At 40.1% G+C, this 16,288-nt stretch overlaps 2 protein-coding genes across 6 annotated transcripts in view; one reads left to right on the top strand and one right to left on the bottom strand.

The window, feature by feature from the left end:
• lnx1 (ligand of numb-protein X 1) overlaps positions 1-16,288 on the bottom strand; it is a 43,951-nt gene that overhangs the window by 21,717 nt on the left and 5,946 nt on the right. The window contains exon 1 of one of the 5 annotated variants that reach the window (XM_056259800.1): positions 14,675-14,796. The exons of 2 other annotated variants lie outside the window; for them this stretch is intronic. In XM_056259800.1, coding sequence (XP_056115775.1) covers positions 14,675-14,733 — 59 coding nt within the window. In that variant the 5' untranslated portion in view covers positions 14,734-14,796. Of the gene's footprint in view, positions 1-12,516; positions 13,225-14,674; positions 14,797-16,288 lie in introns of those variants that run through there. 2 more of the 5 variants (XM_056259798.1, XM_056259797.1) reach the window with 2 other exon arrangements.
• The window catches only part of fip1l1a (FIP1 like 1a (S. cerevisiae)), an 83,658-nt gene that overhangs the window by 63,347 nt on the left and 4,023 nt on the right, over positions 1-16,288 (top strand). The gene's annotated exons all lie outside the window — the stretch shown is intronic.

Below are 16,288 nucleotides of genomic sequence, written 5' to 3'. Positions count from 1 at the left end.
GATCTCTTTAATTGCTTTGACATGTTTAACTTGGGAGGCATGCACACACATATAAATACACTTTAATCAGTCTTTGTGAAGTTTATCAAAGGAGGTGTCTTCCTCCTTATCTGTACTTAATCTGCTGATGGGTTTGAAGATCAGAGCTTCAGTGCAGCAGGAGGAAGGATTAAGGAAAGTAATAATCTCAGGGAGAAAAAGACGGCAAGGAGGAGGGAGAAGGAGACAAATCTTCTTTTTTTTTTTTTTTTGGGTCTTTCGGAGTCGTGACATATTCACGTCAAGTAATTCATTGTCTGGTGGATTATACACTCATGGCAAATGTTCTGAGAGAACTACTAAGACCGGAGAAGAGGAGAGACCGATGAATGGCCAAGGAAAACTCATTGGGGGACATTTTTTAAAATCCACTTAAATTGCTCAAAATTTCACAGCCTGTTTTTTCCCATTATCCTTTTGTGAACTCTGTAGCTGCACTACTAGCAGCACCAAATGGAAGCTGGACTTGTCTGCCATTGGTTGGGCAAACAGATAGTCCTTCCCCAAACTCACACCATTAGTTGAGCCAATGTTGAGAGAAAATGTGCTTCGTCAGACCAGGTGGGGTTCTTAAACAAAGTAACACTCATCTTACTTTATGCTAGAATAGGAGGACTTCAATTATTTTTTAATTAATTAATAAGTGTATTTTTTTCCAACTAACTTTTCTATTTTAAGACACAATAAGGAAACTTCATTATATCTCATTTAAGATTAATTGATTAATATTCATACTACATTTGGTTCATTAATATTTCCATCTCAATTAAACATTTGATGCCATATTATATGATAATACATATATATATATTCAATCGTTTTTCACAAAAATAAAACTTTACATTTATCCCTTGTGAACACTGCCACACACACTGACTGCATTAACCGGTTCCCTGTGTTCTCCCCCGTATATGAAACTGTATCATGCGACTCACTCAGCCAATCACTGACATCACATTGGCAGCAGCCAGCAAGGACAATTATGCAGACCTAACTTTCCCTCCACCATCCCTCTCTCTCTCTCTCTCTTATGCATTTTTCTATACCATCCTCTTCCCCACCCATTTCTGTTTCTCTTCTTCTCTGTGATGAGAACAGCAGGATGAAGACAGCAGCAGATTTATGTTCATCCCTCTACACCCCCCCCCTCCCCCTCCCCACCCCACCCCCAGCTGAGCGACCGCATTGACTTTATTTCTCACATTCTCTCTCTCTCTCTCTCTCTCTCTCTCTCTCTCTCTCTCTCTCTCTCTCTCTCTCTCTCTCTCTCTCTCTCTCTCTCTCTCTCTCTCTCTCTCTCTCTCTCTCTCTCTCTCAGTGTGGAACCGGGACAGTGATCTGCTTTAGTTCTCTAATGTGTGCAGGAGATAGTGCTGAAGTGTCTGTTATCTTTGCTCTGAGCGCTTAACATTGAGACCTGTGCTCAGTCTGAAGCGGTAGATACAACTGGCCTGCTCCTATGGCAGATGGAGAGTGCTCCCTTTGCATGTGATCCATTTTGCATGTGTTTGTGTGTTGTTCTGCACAAATTCAGTCACAGCCAAGGATAGAACTGACACCCCAATGATGCATTTTAAGTTTTTTTTTTTTTTTAAGATGCCTTATGCCCCAGCAGACACGTGTGTTCTTGTGTACTGAAGGCTTAAAATATGTATCTACTCTAAGAGCACAAAAATATCTTTAGAGCAGGAGGTCACTGTTGGTTTGTGTGTGTGTAATCTTCTGTTTATTCACACTTTAGCTTCACTTGAGCAGCTCTGGTTGGCCTAGTTTTCCAGATATCTTCACATATGCGGTCATCTCCCAGTTTGCCACTATGACGACAAGAGATCCTGCATTGCCTAATACAATAGTGTGCAAGAGCCCATTCAAGCTGAGGGGACATGTATTTGTATATTTGATATATTTGATATTAAAAGATTAAATTGCTTTAATGTGTCCCCATTATGCTTTTTCGAATATTAACTTTCATGCACTGTTTAATAGTATATCTGTCTTTGAATGTAAACACTCTGCAAAGTTGTAAAGTCGAAAGTGCACGATAAATAAAGTTATTGTCTCCGAAAAGAAAGAATCGAATCTGAACCGCCTAAACGAGTCGTCTGGAATTCTAGTCACACATCTGTGACCTGCATATGTAACACGGTAACACATTTGCCTATGCCACATTTGCCTACTTTGACTCGTGTTGTGCACATGTCGAGAAGACACTGTTTTCTGCTCTGCAAAAGCAAATTTGTTTTGTTTATAATCGGATATTATATGACAAATTCCACAAAGAAAACCATTAAAAAAACAAGATGGAAGTCACTGAAGCCATGAAAATATAAATGATGAACTCTTAGTTTGACGCTCTGTTGCAGTGCATTGCTAGTGTGATTGAGAGTGTAAACTGTTTTGATTGGCTGCGTTTTGTGATTGACTGTGGCATGCCTGAGTAGCTACTGCAAGAGAAACCTACTTTGCGACTGCTAAAAAAGTACGTTCTATATAGTATAAATGTGTGTAGTATAAATGTTATCTGAGCGTACTACATTGTCCATGTTGTCATTGTCATGACTTTCAGCATCAGCTGCATCGCTTCACTGCCATTTACAACCCCTCTCCCATGGCCTCATGGGATAGCTAAGTGTTCATCAGATGCATACTTCAGAATCTGGCCAGAAGTAGTAATGTCATCCAGGTACTTTTCGCCTAATGTTTTTTGCCTACAATTTAGTAGGGATGTAGGCATAATCATATGCATTGATGATGTTCTACGTTTAAAAACATTTGGACAGTCCAAACAAGTCAAACCTTCCTAGGGTCTTTTACATTTCCTTCTCTTATCCTTCCCACAGTGCTGTCGCTCAAAATGTATACTTATATGTCAAAAGGAATACACATCAAAATGATTGATGATCACTATAAAGCACTGCAGTGCACATTATAAAAAAAAACAAGTAACATCGCAACCGCAATAATGTGTATTAACTGAGGATTTTAACCCAGGTTTATGTGTGTATGTTGTGGGATGAGCGTTTCTTATCTTTCTATCCCTGCTTGCACAGTGTCTTTATTTTTCATGCAAACAGGAAACCAGCACACTCCACTTTCTGTGCCTTTCCCAAAGTGTCTCTTACTGTCTCCCAGCAGTGACTGAGCACCCAGCCCAGGTGCAGATCCGGCCCTGAGATCAGGTGCTGAGCAGAGAAAAGAACTCAGCCAACTCTCTGTCTCGGATGCAGTTAAAGTGTCGAATTAGCAACAACGTTTTTTTTTTTTTTGCTCTTCCTGCTCCTCATCATCATTAACCTGATGAGGAAGGTGAGAGGACGCAGAACAACTGCAGAGCAACTGCAGGACAGACACAATCTGTTGAACTCTTCCTCTCTGGGGGAAACGCTCAGAAGCAGTATTTGACTCCATAGAGGAGAATGTGGCAGTCACATGTAGGTCATCCTTTTCTTTTTTTCTGAAGACTGCTTTGATTTTACAGGCTTGCATTAGTTAAAGGTGCATGTGCGTGTGAAAGCTGAAATTAAAGCTTTAATTAGTAATTAGTAAAGCTTTAATTCAATTATTGGTAATTACAGGAAAATAAATCTGACAAGGGATAATTATTTGGAGATAACCAGTGATCTTTGAGATCACTTATTTAAGGGTTGGTTTGAAAATAAATGTGAAATTTCTCTAATATAATTACTCACCTTCATGTCGATCCAAACCCATAAGACCTTTGTTTTATTCAACGATTTCTTCTCTTCCGTGTCAGTCTCTGACTCTGTTCACATTGTAAACACAGTGCAGCGCTTCCAGAACGCCGGCTCAGTGTTGGCCGGCTCCAGCGTCAGCATCACACGCATGTGTCGTGGTGCTCACGTGAACAGCGTCAAAGACTGACACGGACGACAAGAAATTGTTGAATAACAATTTTGTTTTTATTTTTTTGCGCACGAAAAAAGTATTTCTGTCGCTTCATAACATTAAAGTTGAACCACTGTAATCACATGGACTATTTTAACGATGTCTTTCTGGGCCTTGAAAATGGTAATAATGAAGAAAGCTCTTGCATTTCATCAAAAATATCTTCATTTGTGTTTTGGAGATGAACGAAGGTCTTATTGGTTTGGAACGACATGAGGGTGAGTAATTAATGACAGAAATTACATTTTTGGGTGAACTAACCCTTTAACACTTTTTGCTATAATTTGCTATACTGACAATTGAAAATGATAATTGTCTGACAGGGATGCAACAAGCCCTTCTGAGGGGGTAAGTGCACGGGATTCGACTTTGGACCCCCATTTCAATCTCAAGGATTCGACTTTGAACCCTAACTTTTTGCCACTCCTGCCAATGGCCGATGACTTAAAGGAGAACTCCGGCGCAAAATGAACCTTTGGTCTAATTACACATTGTTACCTAGTCAACCGTTATCTGAGATTTGTTTTCATGATTATCGAATGTAAATAGTTTTATCTCTAAAAACAGTTTAGCCTATAAAGCTAGTATAACGCTAGTATATTGGGCATAGATCAATGACAAATAAAAATCGCTTGTTAATATCACTAACAAGGCTCAAAATAGCCCCACACTAACACGTTAGCATAATGAGGGTCCCTACCTTCAAACCGAAGCATTGAGAACTTTGTCAGTGTCCAGACAGTTTAATAAGAAGATATTTAATACATACAGTCAACTTCGCGTATACAGGCAGAAGCCATCTTTGAAATACAGTCTCTACCAGTCAATCTACGAACGCCGATCCAAGTGCGCTGGTGAGATGTGAACGAGCTATAAGTTGTGATAAGGTGAGCGCGAACAGTAGGCTTGGATCGGCGTTCGTGGATCGACTGGTAGAGACTGTATTTCAAAGATGGCTTCTGCCTGTATACGCGAAGTTGACTGTATGTATTAAATATCTTCTTATTAAACTGTCTGGACACTGACAAAGTTCTCAATGCTTCGGTTTGAAGGTAGGGACCCTCATTATGCTAACGTGTTAGTGTGGGGCTATTTTGAGCCTTGTTAGTGATATTAACAAGCGATTTTTATTTGTCATTGATCTATGCCCAATATACTAGCGTTATACTAGCTTTATAGGCTAAACTGTTTTTAGAGATAAAACTATTTACATTCGATAATCATGAAAACAAATCTCAGATAACGGTTGACTAGGTACCAATGTGTAATTAGACCAAAGGTTCATTTTGCGCCGGAGTTCTCCTTTAACGACCATGAAACTGTTTTTGCAAAAACAGGCAGTTCTACCACCAATATTTTAGATACCAGTGAAAATTCACAATTTTCTATTCCTATATTGATACCACAGCTAAAACACTAGCCTAAATAATATATAACATTTAATAAATTTAAACATAACTACAGACAAGTAACAGTAGTAGAGACAATTAATAAAGTAATCAAATAAAACAACACTGGATTGTCTTCACTGTATAAATTACACATAGATTAATCCAAGTTATTCAGTCAAGAGCAGTGAATGATTTTTTTCTTTTGTTCTTTGTTGTTTGATTAAAGTTAAAAACCCAGCGAGCAGCAGACATATTAGGCTGCTGTCACTTTAAGACCTAATGCACGGATCCAGTACACTGATACCGGTGCACATCTTTCTCTACTGATTACAGTACGTTCACTTAAACATAACCGACTATGTTTACTATACTCGCCAAGATGGGCATTTTGAAAAAAAATTTGGGTCAACTTGTCCGTTCAAGCCCAAGAAGACGTGAAAGAGAGCTCAGTTCAGTAATTGTGTGCAGTCTGAGACGCATCTTTCTGGGTAGTACCGCGAGTAACGAATTAAGTTCCGTTTTGTGTCTTGAATATTTAAATTGCCAAGGCTTAAAATCTTGTGACAATGTAGCACTGGCCTGTCAATTGTCCCAAGCGTCATTAACATTCGTTTACGTTCATGTTCTCACATTGCATAGTTAGAATTCATTAAAAAAATAATATATATTTTTACTCGCATTTGGCGAGTGTTCATTTTGGGCCCTGTATGTATAAGCCTATATCATACTACCATTCAAAAGTTTAAAATATATATATATATATTTGGCAAGGATGCATTAAATTGATACAAAAGTGATGGTTACTTTAACATTGTTACAAAATATATTTGAAATAAATGCTGTTCTTTTGAATGTATCATGGTTTTCACAAAAATATTAATCAGCACAACTTTATCGTTAACAGATAAGAAATGTTTCTCGAGCTCCTAATCATCATATTAAAATGATTTCTAGAGGATCAATGGAGTAATGTCTGCTAAAAATTAAGCTTTGCCAGACATAAATAAAAATGTATTAAAATAGAAAACAGTTACTGTAAATGGTAATAATATTTCACAATATTACAGTTATATATATATATATATATGCATGTCTATTTTTGGACCCATGACAGTTTATGTACAGTAAATACCAGTTCAATGTCAACATCATTGAACATGGTTCTTTACATTCTTTTCTTCTCTCTGTGCTGCATGCTGTTTTTGTGATGTGCCTTGGCACAGATAAGTAGATGGGTCATGCGGTCACTGAGTGAGCCAGCGAATGCCGCAGGACAAACCGCTCACGCGCACGTTCAGCGGTCATCCGCTCACTATGCCTGAAAATAAGGTCACCACGGCAACACGCAGGCCCTACACGTGTGACAGCCTGATGACGACATGCTTCTGTCTGACCAGAGCCATCCGCTGCATGCAGGCATACACACATGCACATATACACATTCAATCACTATCCCCCACCCCCATAACTGATGATCTGTTCTTACTAAAAGAAAACTATAAACCACACAGAAGTACACAAATCAAAATCATGTTCATCCTGACAGCGATCAGCCTTCAAATGAGTCAGAGCAATGGCCTCCATTTTCAAACACAGATGTATACTGACGCAAATCTGATTCACAAGAACTGTTTCCAGCCCACATACTGGCAAAATTTTGTCTAAAAGCTTTAGACATGTTAGCATAAGCCCTCAGGAAGTGTCATATCCTACTTCTGAAGTACTTCTTAACACTGTAACTAACACTTTCTTTTAAAGTAACCTGACACTAAAGACAACGGAAGCTCATCACACCCATATGGGTGGTTAAAAAGTCAGTGTGAAATGTGGACATACCAACGCTATCTCACAACCAATTCGTACGAATTTTGTACGAGTGATTAAAAGGTGGCTAATTCGTACGAATTCGTATGACCTCACTCGTACGAATTTGTGCGATTTGTCTAAACCCACGTGATGGGTAGGTTTAGGGGCGGGGTCAGGGGTCAGTCATTCGTACGAATTCATGCGAATTGGGCAACTCGTAAAATATGTACGATTTAGCAAAAATCGTACTAATTCGTACGAGTGAGGTCGTACGAATTGTTACAAATTAGCCACCTCGTAAAATTCGTACGAATTGCCGTGAGATCAGGTTGGACATACAGAGTGATCCCATCAGTATTTGTAGATTTTCATGCAAACTTGATTTACGTTTGGATTGACACAAAAGCTACAATACAGCATTGACAGCATCTTCTTCTGATGTGATCAATGCTCAGACAAAATCTGATAGTGGGTTAAATGTCACATTTATCTACTTTAATTTTATTGAAATACAGATGACCCTTTCAGAAACCATTTGCACTCTGTGTTAGCTGAATTATCCTCAAACCTTAAACGGGACCTATTATGCAAAATTCACTTTTATATTGTATATTATATTTTTTATATATTTTTGAACATAACTATGTGTCCACAGTGTGTGTACACAACCACCCTATGGTAAATATCCATCCACTCTATTTGTTATTTTCCCTATTAACAGTGTCTCAAAATGAGCCGTTCAGGAATGTATGCCAATGTAAAGTTACATTGAAACAGGCCCCGCCCACGACCACTGACAGACTCTGCCTATTAGCTTAGCTCCTCCCCTTAGGGTGAGCTGTACACAGTCCGCCATGTTTATCTCCTCGCCAGAGCATTTAACAGCAGCATTCAAGTAAGAAATGTATTCTTATTAAAGCTACTAAAGTTGTTTAATCAAAAGCAGTAAGCTGTTTTTCTTTTATTGTCTGATTCATATTAACAGCATATACAGCAGTAGGTACTGTATATTATGCTGCTGTCACTTTAATACACAGATATTTCATAATACACATGTGATTTCTTTCCCTGCTTTTTACGTTCAAATACATAACTGACTGTGTTTATGTGAACTTTGTGTGTATTTGATAGGTTAAGCGAAATAAGACGCAAAATAGAAATTAGTTGAATATTCACGCAATGCGCCGTCTGACGGCAGCTTTCTGTGCGCGTGCTTCGGATGTGTGCGCTCAGAAAACCATATATCAGAAGTTTAAACTGATTCGGCATTAAAATGCATGCGAATAATAAACGTTCGTGATGAGAAGAACTGCAATGTCACATGAGCGTGAGATTATAATCAAAACCAAACAGATGTTTTAGTTTTGGCAGAGTATCTGAGGCACGAGGTGTACAGGCTCCGCCCTCTTCTGGAAAGCGGTGTGGGGAGCGGCAGCTCGTTTGCATTTAAAGATACATGCTCGAAAACAGCATTTACAATATGGTATAATAAAATGATCTGTAGGATATTTTTAGCTGAAACTTCACAGACACATTCTGGGGACATCTGAGACTTATATTAAATATTGTAAAAAGGTGCATAATAGGTCCCCTTTAACAAGTATAAGAGTCTTTGGAAATCATACTTTGTCCAATGTCCAATTAGGTGAAAGCTAAGATTGAAGAAATTTGAAATCGTTAACTGCAGTAAATGAATATGATGGCGCCACACATATTTAATTAATCTAATTTATTATAAATAAAATAACAGCAACCTATTCATTCCATGAATTCAATATTCCACAAACCACAAAGTATTCATAAACATTTGCATGTCATGAAAGTTTTTCAAACGTAAAAGTGCCTACGTTTTACATGCCGTCAATGCATTGTTATTGTACAGAGTCTGTGCAAATGTCAGAAGTGCTTCAATAGTGCTTCAAGAAACATAACGTGTGATTTGTTTGTCTCACATACCACCTGAAAAAGCATGTGCAGACACATCCAAAATCACACAAACAGGAAAAGGCACATCTCAGCATACCTGTACACTCAGGCAATTCACAAGATAAACCTACACATACATTAAAGCATTGGGAAGCAGAAGTCTTTTGAATGAGTAGAGCTGGACATCAGCTATAGGAATTAGGTTGGGTGTGTTAAAATACATTTTAATACACAGAGACAATTATAAGTGATCCATTGGTACACTGACTTCCTGAAGAGTGTAAATACGATGACTATGACTGTGACAATGGCTCTATGAAAACATCATGACCAGTCAGAAACACTGGCTCACCCAATGGCGTAAGTTTGGGGCTATCTGTTTGCCCAGTTATTGTTTTTGCAGTACCGTTTGGTGACACTAGAGGTGCAGAAATCACAAACTACTGCTTGTAGTGTTAGTAATGCTGTTCATCAGGTATTGTGCCCCTGAGAACACACACACACACACACACACACACACACACACACACACACACACACACACACACACACACACACACACACACACACACACACACACACACACACACACACACACACACACACACACACAGAGAGAGAGAGACAGATCAAGCATCTGCATACAGAACATCTGCAACAGTGCACAGAGAAGATTAATGTTTAATTCAAAGTCTAATTAAGCATCTCAAAGCACAAGAGAGAAAGGAGTGTGTGTGTGTGTGTGTGTGTGTGTGTAGGGCCTGGTAAACCCTACATTATGAAACACAAAAATAGCAATATCCTAAATCCTTGTCCTTGTGGGGGACATTTTTTGGTCCCCAAGGAAAACAGTTAATAAATCATACTGTTTTGTGTTTTGTTTTTGTTTTTTAAATGTAAAAATGGAGAAAGTTTTCTTTGATAGTTAGGGTTAGGGGATATAATATACAGTTTATACAGTATACAAACTGGAATGTCCCCATAAAAGATGGAAACTTGTTTGTGTGTGTTGTCAAATGAAGATGGGCAGCTTTAGCAGAGATCAAACATTCAGGACCAGCGCTAACACACTGTTTATATCTAGTATTAACATTCATTTCAGGTGAACTTATCACAAGTGGTCAGTGCTGAATACAAGTAAACACGGTCCAAAACATTTGCGATCTGTACACTCAGACGACATACAGAGGTAGTGAGAAACGCAGTGGACCACATTGCATTTGTCTTAAACAAAATTAAAGGACCTCATACTCACCTGTCATTAATCAACTGCACTAAAACAAGGAGTTTTTGCTGATTATGTGCCATTTTAAAAGGAAAAAAAGTGTACGGTTGAAAATTTTACATACACAAAGAACTTCATGGACTGTTTTGCAATTAATAACACAGATTATGTGAAGCACAAACAAACTACAGTTATTGTATATTTGTGGTGACATTCAAATTTTATTTTTTTAAAAAAAAAAGTATATTTGGAAGCAGAGTGGTCATGAGACACATCTGTTTTGCCCAAACACTGAGACAGATGTTAATACCAGATACCAGCATATGTGTAATTGATTGCGGGGTCATTCTGGTACGATACAATATCATTTATATCCATGCGTGTATGTCCACCACAGAGAAACCTGTGAGAAATTCAACACCCGATAACAAAGAAAGACAGAAAGGAAAAGATTCGGATATGTAAAAAATGAAGAGAGACATTCTGGGCAAAGAAAAACACAACTTGCTGAAACTAAGAAAGAAGGCCAGCGTGTGTGAGAGAGATGAGGATAGAAGCTTTCTGTCATTATATATGATGAAGATGAATGGCCGTGCTACCGGCAGCCAGACAAACAAAAAACAGACTACACAACGCCTCTCTCTTCTCCTTTTCAATGCGTCCAAGATGGTATGTCTACCCATGAAACTCGCATACACAGGCACATAAATCATAAAACATGGCATGGTGACCCACATAGAGGGCGAAAGAAGAGAAACAGAAAGACCTTGTCATATAAGATCCAAGCCAAACAAATGCATGGACAGATGGTCCAGAAAATCACCTTATATGTCTCCTTACTATTCATTCTTCTGAAGAAACCTTACTGTCCTGTTATACTCCAATTATCCTTTTCTTTCATTTACATGCTATACACACCAATATCAGCATGTTTGTGTTGTCTAGAGTCTAGACTCTAAGAGCAGAGAGGATTTGTAATGCAGTCTATTGTACTATGCTCAGCCTTTCACACACACACTTACATGGCACATTGTGTTTTGGCCAAAGACCCGGGATCAATATAACCAGCCTTCACCCAAACACACTCTCACACTGAATGCTGAAGTGTCTTTTAAACAGTGCAGTGCACAATGAAGAAGCTCTTACGGTGTTTACTGCCGTGGATGAGTGTATATTTTACTCTTTTGATTAGTGTCTTATGATTTTGACCCAAGAGAGAAGTTCAGCTTGAATGTTTTATGTGCCTTGTAGCTTTAAAAGTGTTATGCTGTTGTCAGATATCTGGTGGGCATATGTGTGTGTGTGTGTTTGAGGACCAGTGTTTGATTTTCTGAACGGTGTGCCTATAGCAACGGTGATCTTTCTGTACACTCAGTCTATTTGCACAAGTCTGCAAGGATAAATTACATTTTATATCTATCAAATATATTTATATATGTCAATAAAAACACCATTTAAAATGATGCAAAAACACCTGCGCTCACACACACACACACACACACACACACACACACACACACACACACACACACACACACACACACACACACACACACACAGAGACACACACACACACACACACACACACACACACACACACACACACACACACACACACACACACACACACACACACACACACACACACACACACAGAGACACACACACACACACACACACACACACACACACACACACACACACACACACACACACACACACACACGCACACACACATTAGGTCATGCTGCAGTGTCTCTCACTGCTTGGTAGCATCAAAACAAAACCTGCTTCATTACAAAACGCAACCATAACCACCTCTACACTATCCTCTAGCACACAACTACAATAAAAAAAGATCATAATGCATTTATCCTTTTAAAAATTACCTATAAGAGATACAATAATGGTATAGAAACTTCTAGACAACAAAAAAACACACAGATATGCATACACAAACACATACAGGTATGCAAGCAATTTATCTTAAAAAACGGGATCAATTGGGATTTATGCAGTTCTTGCAAATGATGTATGGACACGCGTGCGCATACAAACACACACTTATATACACACAACCAGATGCACACATTGCAGTGCTGATGGGATGGGGTACAGTGCGACTGTCCTGTATAAAACTAGAAGATGAGATGGTACATATGGGCGCAACACACCAGACACACACACAGGACATTGCCACAAGCCGATGTGTGTGTTACTCACAGTTCTGAGTAGAGGATGTGCAGGTTGCCCACATTGTCAGTATAGTTTGCTGGACTGAGCCAGGGCAGAACCAACAGCAGAAGAGCCTTCATGACCCTCTCTCTCCAGGGCCCTCTGTCTTGAGTCTCTCTTTCTTTTGCTTTCTTTGTCTTTCTCTGGACTGAATGCAGTCTTCCCTATCCGTCTTCCTCCCTGCCCCTTCCTCCTCCACCTCTACTACAGTTCTGACCCCCCCCCACCCACCTTTCTCTCAAGTAAAAAAGCTATTCTTCCTTTTCCTTTTCTTCCTGATTCTTTGCCTTTCCACTTTTCTGTTTTCCCTTGCCTCCCTCAGGCTTTTAGCCTGGTCATCTCAGCAGTAGAGAGATCAGCAGCAGTAGAGGGAGAGGTAAAGACTGGGAGCGCTGCCAGCGGAGGAGAGCAGAGAGTGCAGGATGAAGAAAGACTCGAGAAGAAAAGGAGGCAGGAGCAGTGTCTGGAGCGGGCGCAGGTGCATGTGAGCCGAGGCAGAGAAGACAACAGAAGAGTGAGGTAGAAGGAGAAGAGGAGGCAGAGAGCGGCGTTTGCTGGCACACCGGTCGGGTGCGATGGTTGCGTTGCGGTTTAATCTGTCCTGGGTTTCGTCCAAGTGTAAGAGGATTTACGCTCGCGAGCCCACATGCTGCTGTGAATGTGAGAGAGAGAGAGAGCGAGTATGTGTGAGTGTGGCAACACACCGTCTGACTTATACTGCAGCATGCTCTACAGAGAGAGAGAGAGAGAGCTGGGGCGAACCATCTGACACGAGAGAGAGGGGGAGATGCAAGCTTGGGTGGTCCATCTTTCATTGTCTGTATGCCTCAAGGGTAGAGCGTGTGGCAAAGACCACCCCTTTCACAGAGCATGGGTTCATTCAGCCATGAAGGGGTGTGTGTTTATAAATATATATATATGTACGTGTATGCAGGGAATAGACATGGATGGGTGGATGTATGTATGGATGGAGGGACGGACGGACGGGCGAATGAATGGACTGATAGATCAATGGATGAATAGATAGAAAGAGATGGATAGACATACAGTAGTATATATATATAAAGAGGTATATAGAAAGACAGACAGATAGAGAGTCAGACATATAGCTATAATGACAGACAGACAGACAGAAAGACAGATGAGCAACCACACTCCATTTATAGCTTGACTATTCTTCAATCATTCTCCAAACAATAACTCACAATGTCACATAATCAGACAAAAATGGTTAAGGCCTTATAGATCTCCAAACTTTACAGCACTTTCAATAAACGTATGATTTGGTGACAGTATAGCATGTGCTATCATCAATACTGTATGTGAGCCTGAGGCGCTACACACCCTCCTCTCTCCCCAGATCTGATCCAGGATTCTAGGAAAGTCTGTCCACCACCAAATACATGCAGAATCTAGTACATGCTTACGTACACTGACAAAGTGCATCTAGACCCGCTTGATCAACCCAAACTTTACAGCGCTTTCAATAACTGTATGATTTGGTCACAGTATAGCATGTGCTATAATCAATACTGTATGTGAGCCCAAGGACAGCCTGAGGCGCTCCTATCTCCCCAGATCTGATCCAGGGTTCCAGGAAAGTCTGTCTACCACCAAATACATGCAGACCCAAGCACACACTTTACACACACTGACAGACAAAGTGCATCTTGACTGCAAACATGAACACAGACCAATATACAGTACAAGACACAAACCTATCTTTGGTACTAAACCCCAAAGCACATGCAAATAACATGCAAAGCAATCTAAAAAACATCAAAGCGTCAACCAAGGCTGACTCAATACAACAGGTCTTCTCACCACACTGTAATAAGTCACCAGTGTGAAGGAAGGCTTACAATTTAACATCACATGACCACAAAATGCTGGGAAACAAAAAAAATCAGAAACAGCTAATACTGAAAAAATGCTATTGAGCTTACATGCATGGATTCAAGAGGAACTTTATACAAAATTTCTCTCTCTCTCTCTCTCTCTCTCTCTCTCTCTCTCTCTCTCTCTCTCTCTCTCTCTCTCTCTCTCTCTCTCTCTCTCTCTCTCTCTCTCTCTCTCTCTCTCTCTCTCTCTCTCTCTCTCTCTCTCTCTCTCTCTCTCTCTCAAAAAAAAGTAGTTACATTCTTACATGGAGAGAGTCTTTGGCTGGTCCTTACAAGTGCTTGTTCCTCTGAAGTCCCGTCCCATTTTGAATGATGTCCAACTTTACAGTCCTGGACCAACTAAGACCACTGGCTTCCAGAACACATTGGAGACAGAAGGGAGAAGAAGGGAGAAGAAGAGAAAAACAAAGTAAAATGACCTGACAGCCCAAGAGCCCAGTATAAAAAGAGGGAGATGTGGGAGGGGAGAAGAGGAATAGTATGGAAAGAAGCAAGTGTGGGTTTTTCGGTTGACTGGAGAAAAGGGCAAGTTGATTATGTTTCCGTAAGTGGAATTTTAAATGAGAGGGAAACTTTCCATTAACAACAGTAACAAAATGCAATTAATTTCATTTGAGCCCTCAGGCTTGTGGAGCACTAATGATTCAGAAACAGTCCACAGGAATGACACTTCACCATCCTAAAAATGGTAAGAGTGAGGGAGAGATCCACTAAAAAAGCATTAGTTAGCATAACGTCCCCAAAGGCACTGAGGTGGAAGATATCTTAGTCGGTTAAACAGAGGTCACTTTGGGGTTGCTACCTCTGAGGAGCGGAGAACAAAAGAATCCTCTAACCAAATAAACAAACAAACGCATACACAGACGGAGATGTGCTCGACACATGTCTTCTATTGAGGCGAATCACTGACAAGAGGCTTTTATGAATGACAATGAATAAAGAGCTGCTTATGAATGCCAATGAGAAGATGAACTGTGAATTCAATACATCAGTCACTTTCAGCAATTCAACACTTTCTTATACAGTTCAATACCTTGAAATGTGCTTTTCCAAACCTTCAAGTTACCTTTAAATAAAGCCATCTAAAAATGAGTCCTTACTGAAAATGTCCTTTCAAATTTCAAGACTGAATGTCTGGGTCAATATATAGGCTGGTCCTGGAAACTGCACAACATTCTTTTTAACCAATAGGGGTTGGTTTTGGCTTAGGCTTAAAAGATTGGGATAGGGGTTTGAACATCCTATTTATCACCCTTACCACTATTATTTTAGCCTAGAAATCTAGACGCACCTTAGCGGCAGCAAAAATTATTTTGCAGCAAAGTGTGGTCTAGCAACTCTCCAGTTGGCTTTTCGAGCTGGAAAAAAACAAACTCTGGTCAGGCCAATCACATCGTGTATAGAGTTGGTGGGCGGGCTTAACAATGACGGCAGAGATGTGACGGTTCCGCGTGATTTCCATAGGTGATTTCCCTGCTAGCGTTACTTGAAAACAAAGAAGATGCTGCTGGCGAACAGCGGTCTTTCGAATCGGCTTTGGCCGCGACTCTGGAGGACTTGGAGTTAAGAGAACGTAACTTAAGTCATTCTTAAAAAACGAAGATGTGTTCGGAGTTTTGACGATCGGATACGGCAAAAGTTTAATATATCAACTAGCTCCGCTGGTGGAAAAACACATGGGACTCACTCAGCCACAGCCGTTCGTTGCTCTGGTTGGTTGTAGCGCTGTCCTATTGCGTGCCGAGGGATATTGAAAGACAACCGTTTATCCCGCCCCTCGGATTGAGGTATGCCAATTGTGAGTATCCAGACCTAACATCTTGATGTAGGTCTGGCTTGCCAGGCTACTATTTTTTATC

This window comes from Rhinichthys klamathensis, unplaced genomic scaffold (genome assembly GCF_029890125.1).
Source record: "Rhinichthys klamathensis goyatoka isolate OS25496 unplaced genomic scaffold, OSU_Roscu_1.1 h1tg000170l_1, whole genome shotgun sequence".
Classification (NCBI taxonomy): Eukaryota; Metazoa; Chordata; class Actinopteri; order Cypriniformes; family Leuciscidae; genus Rhinichthys; species Rhinichthys klamathensis.
The sequence above is the reverse complement of the archived record's forward strand: the minus strand, read 5'-3'. Positions and strand labels throughout refer to the sequence as shown.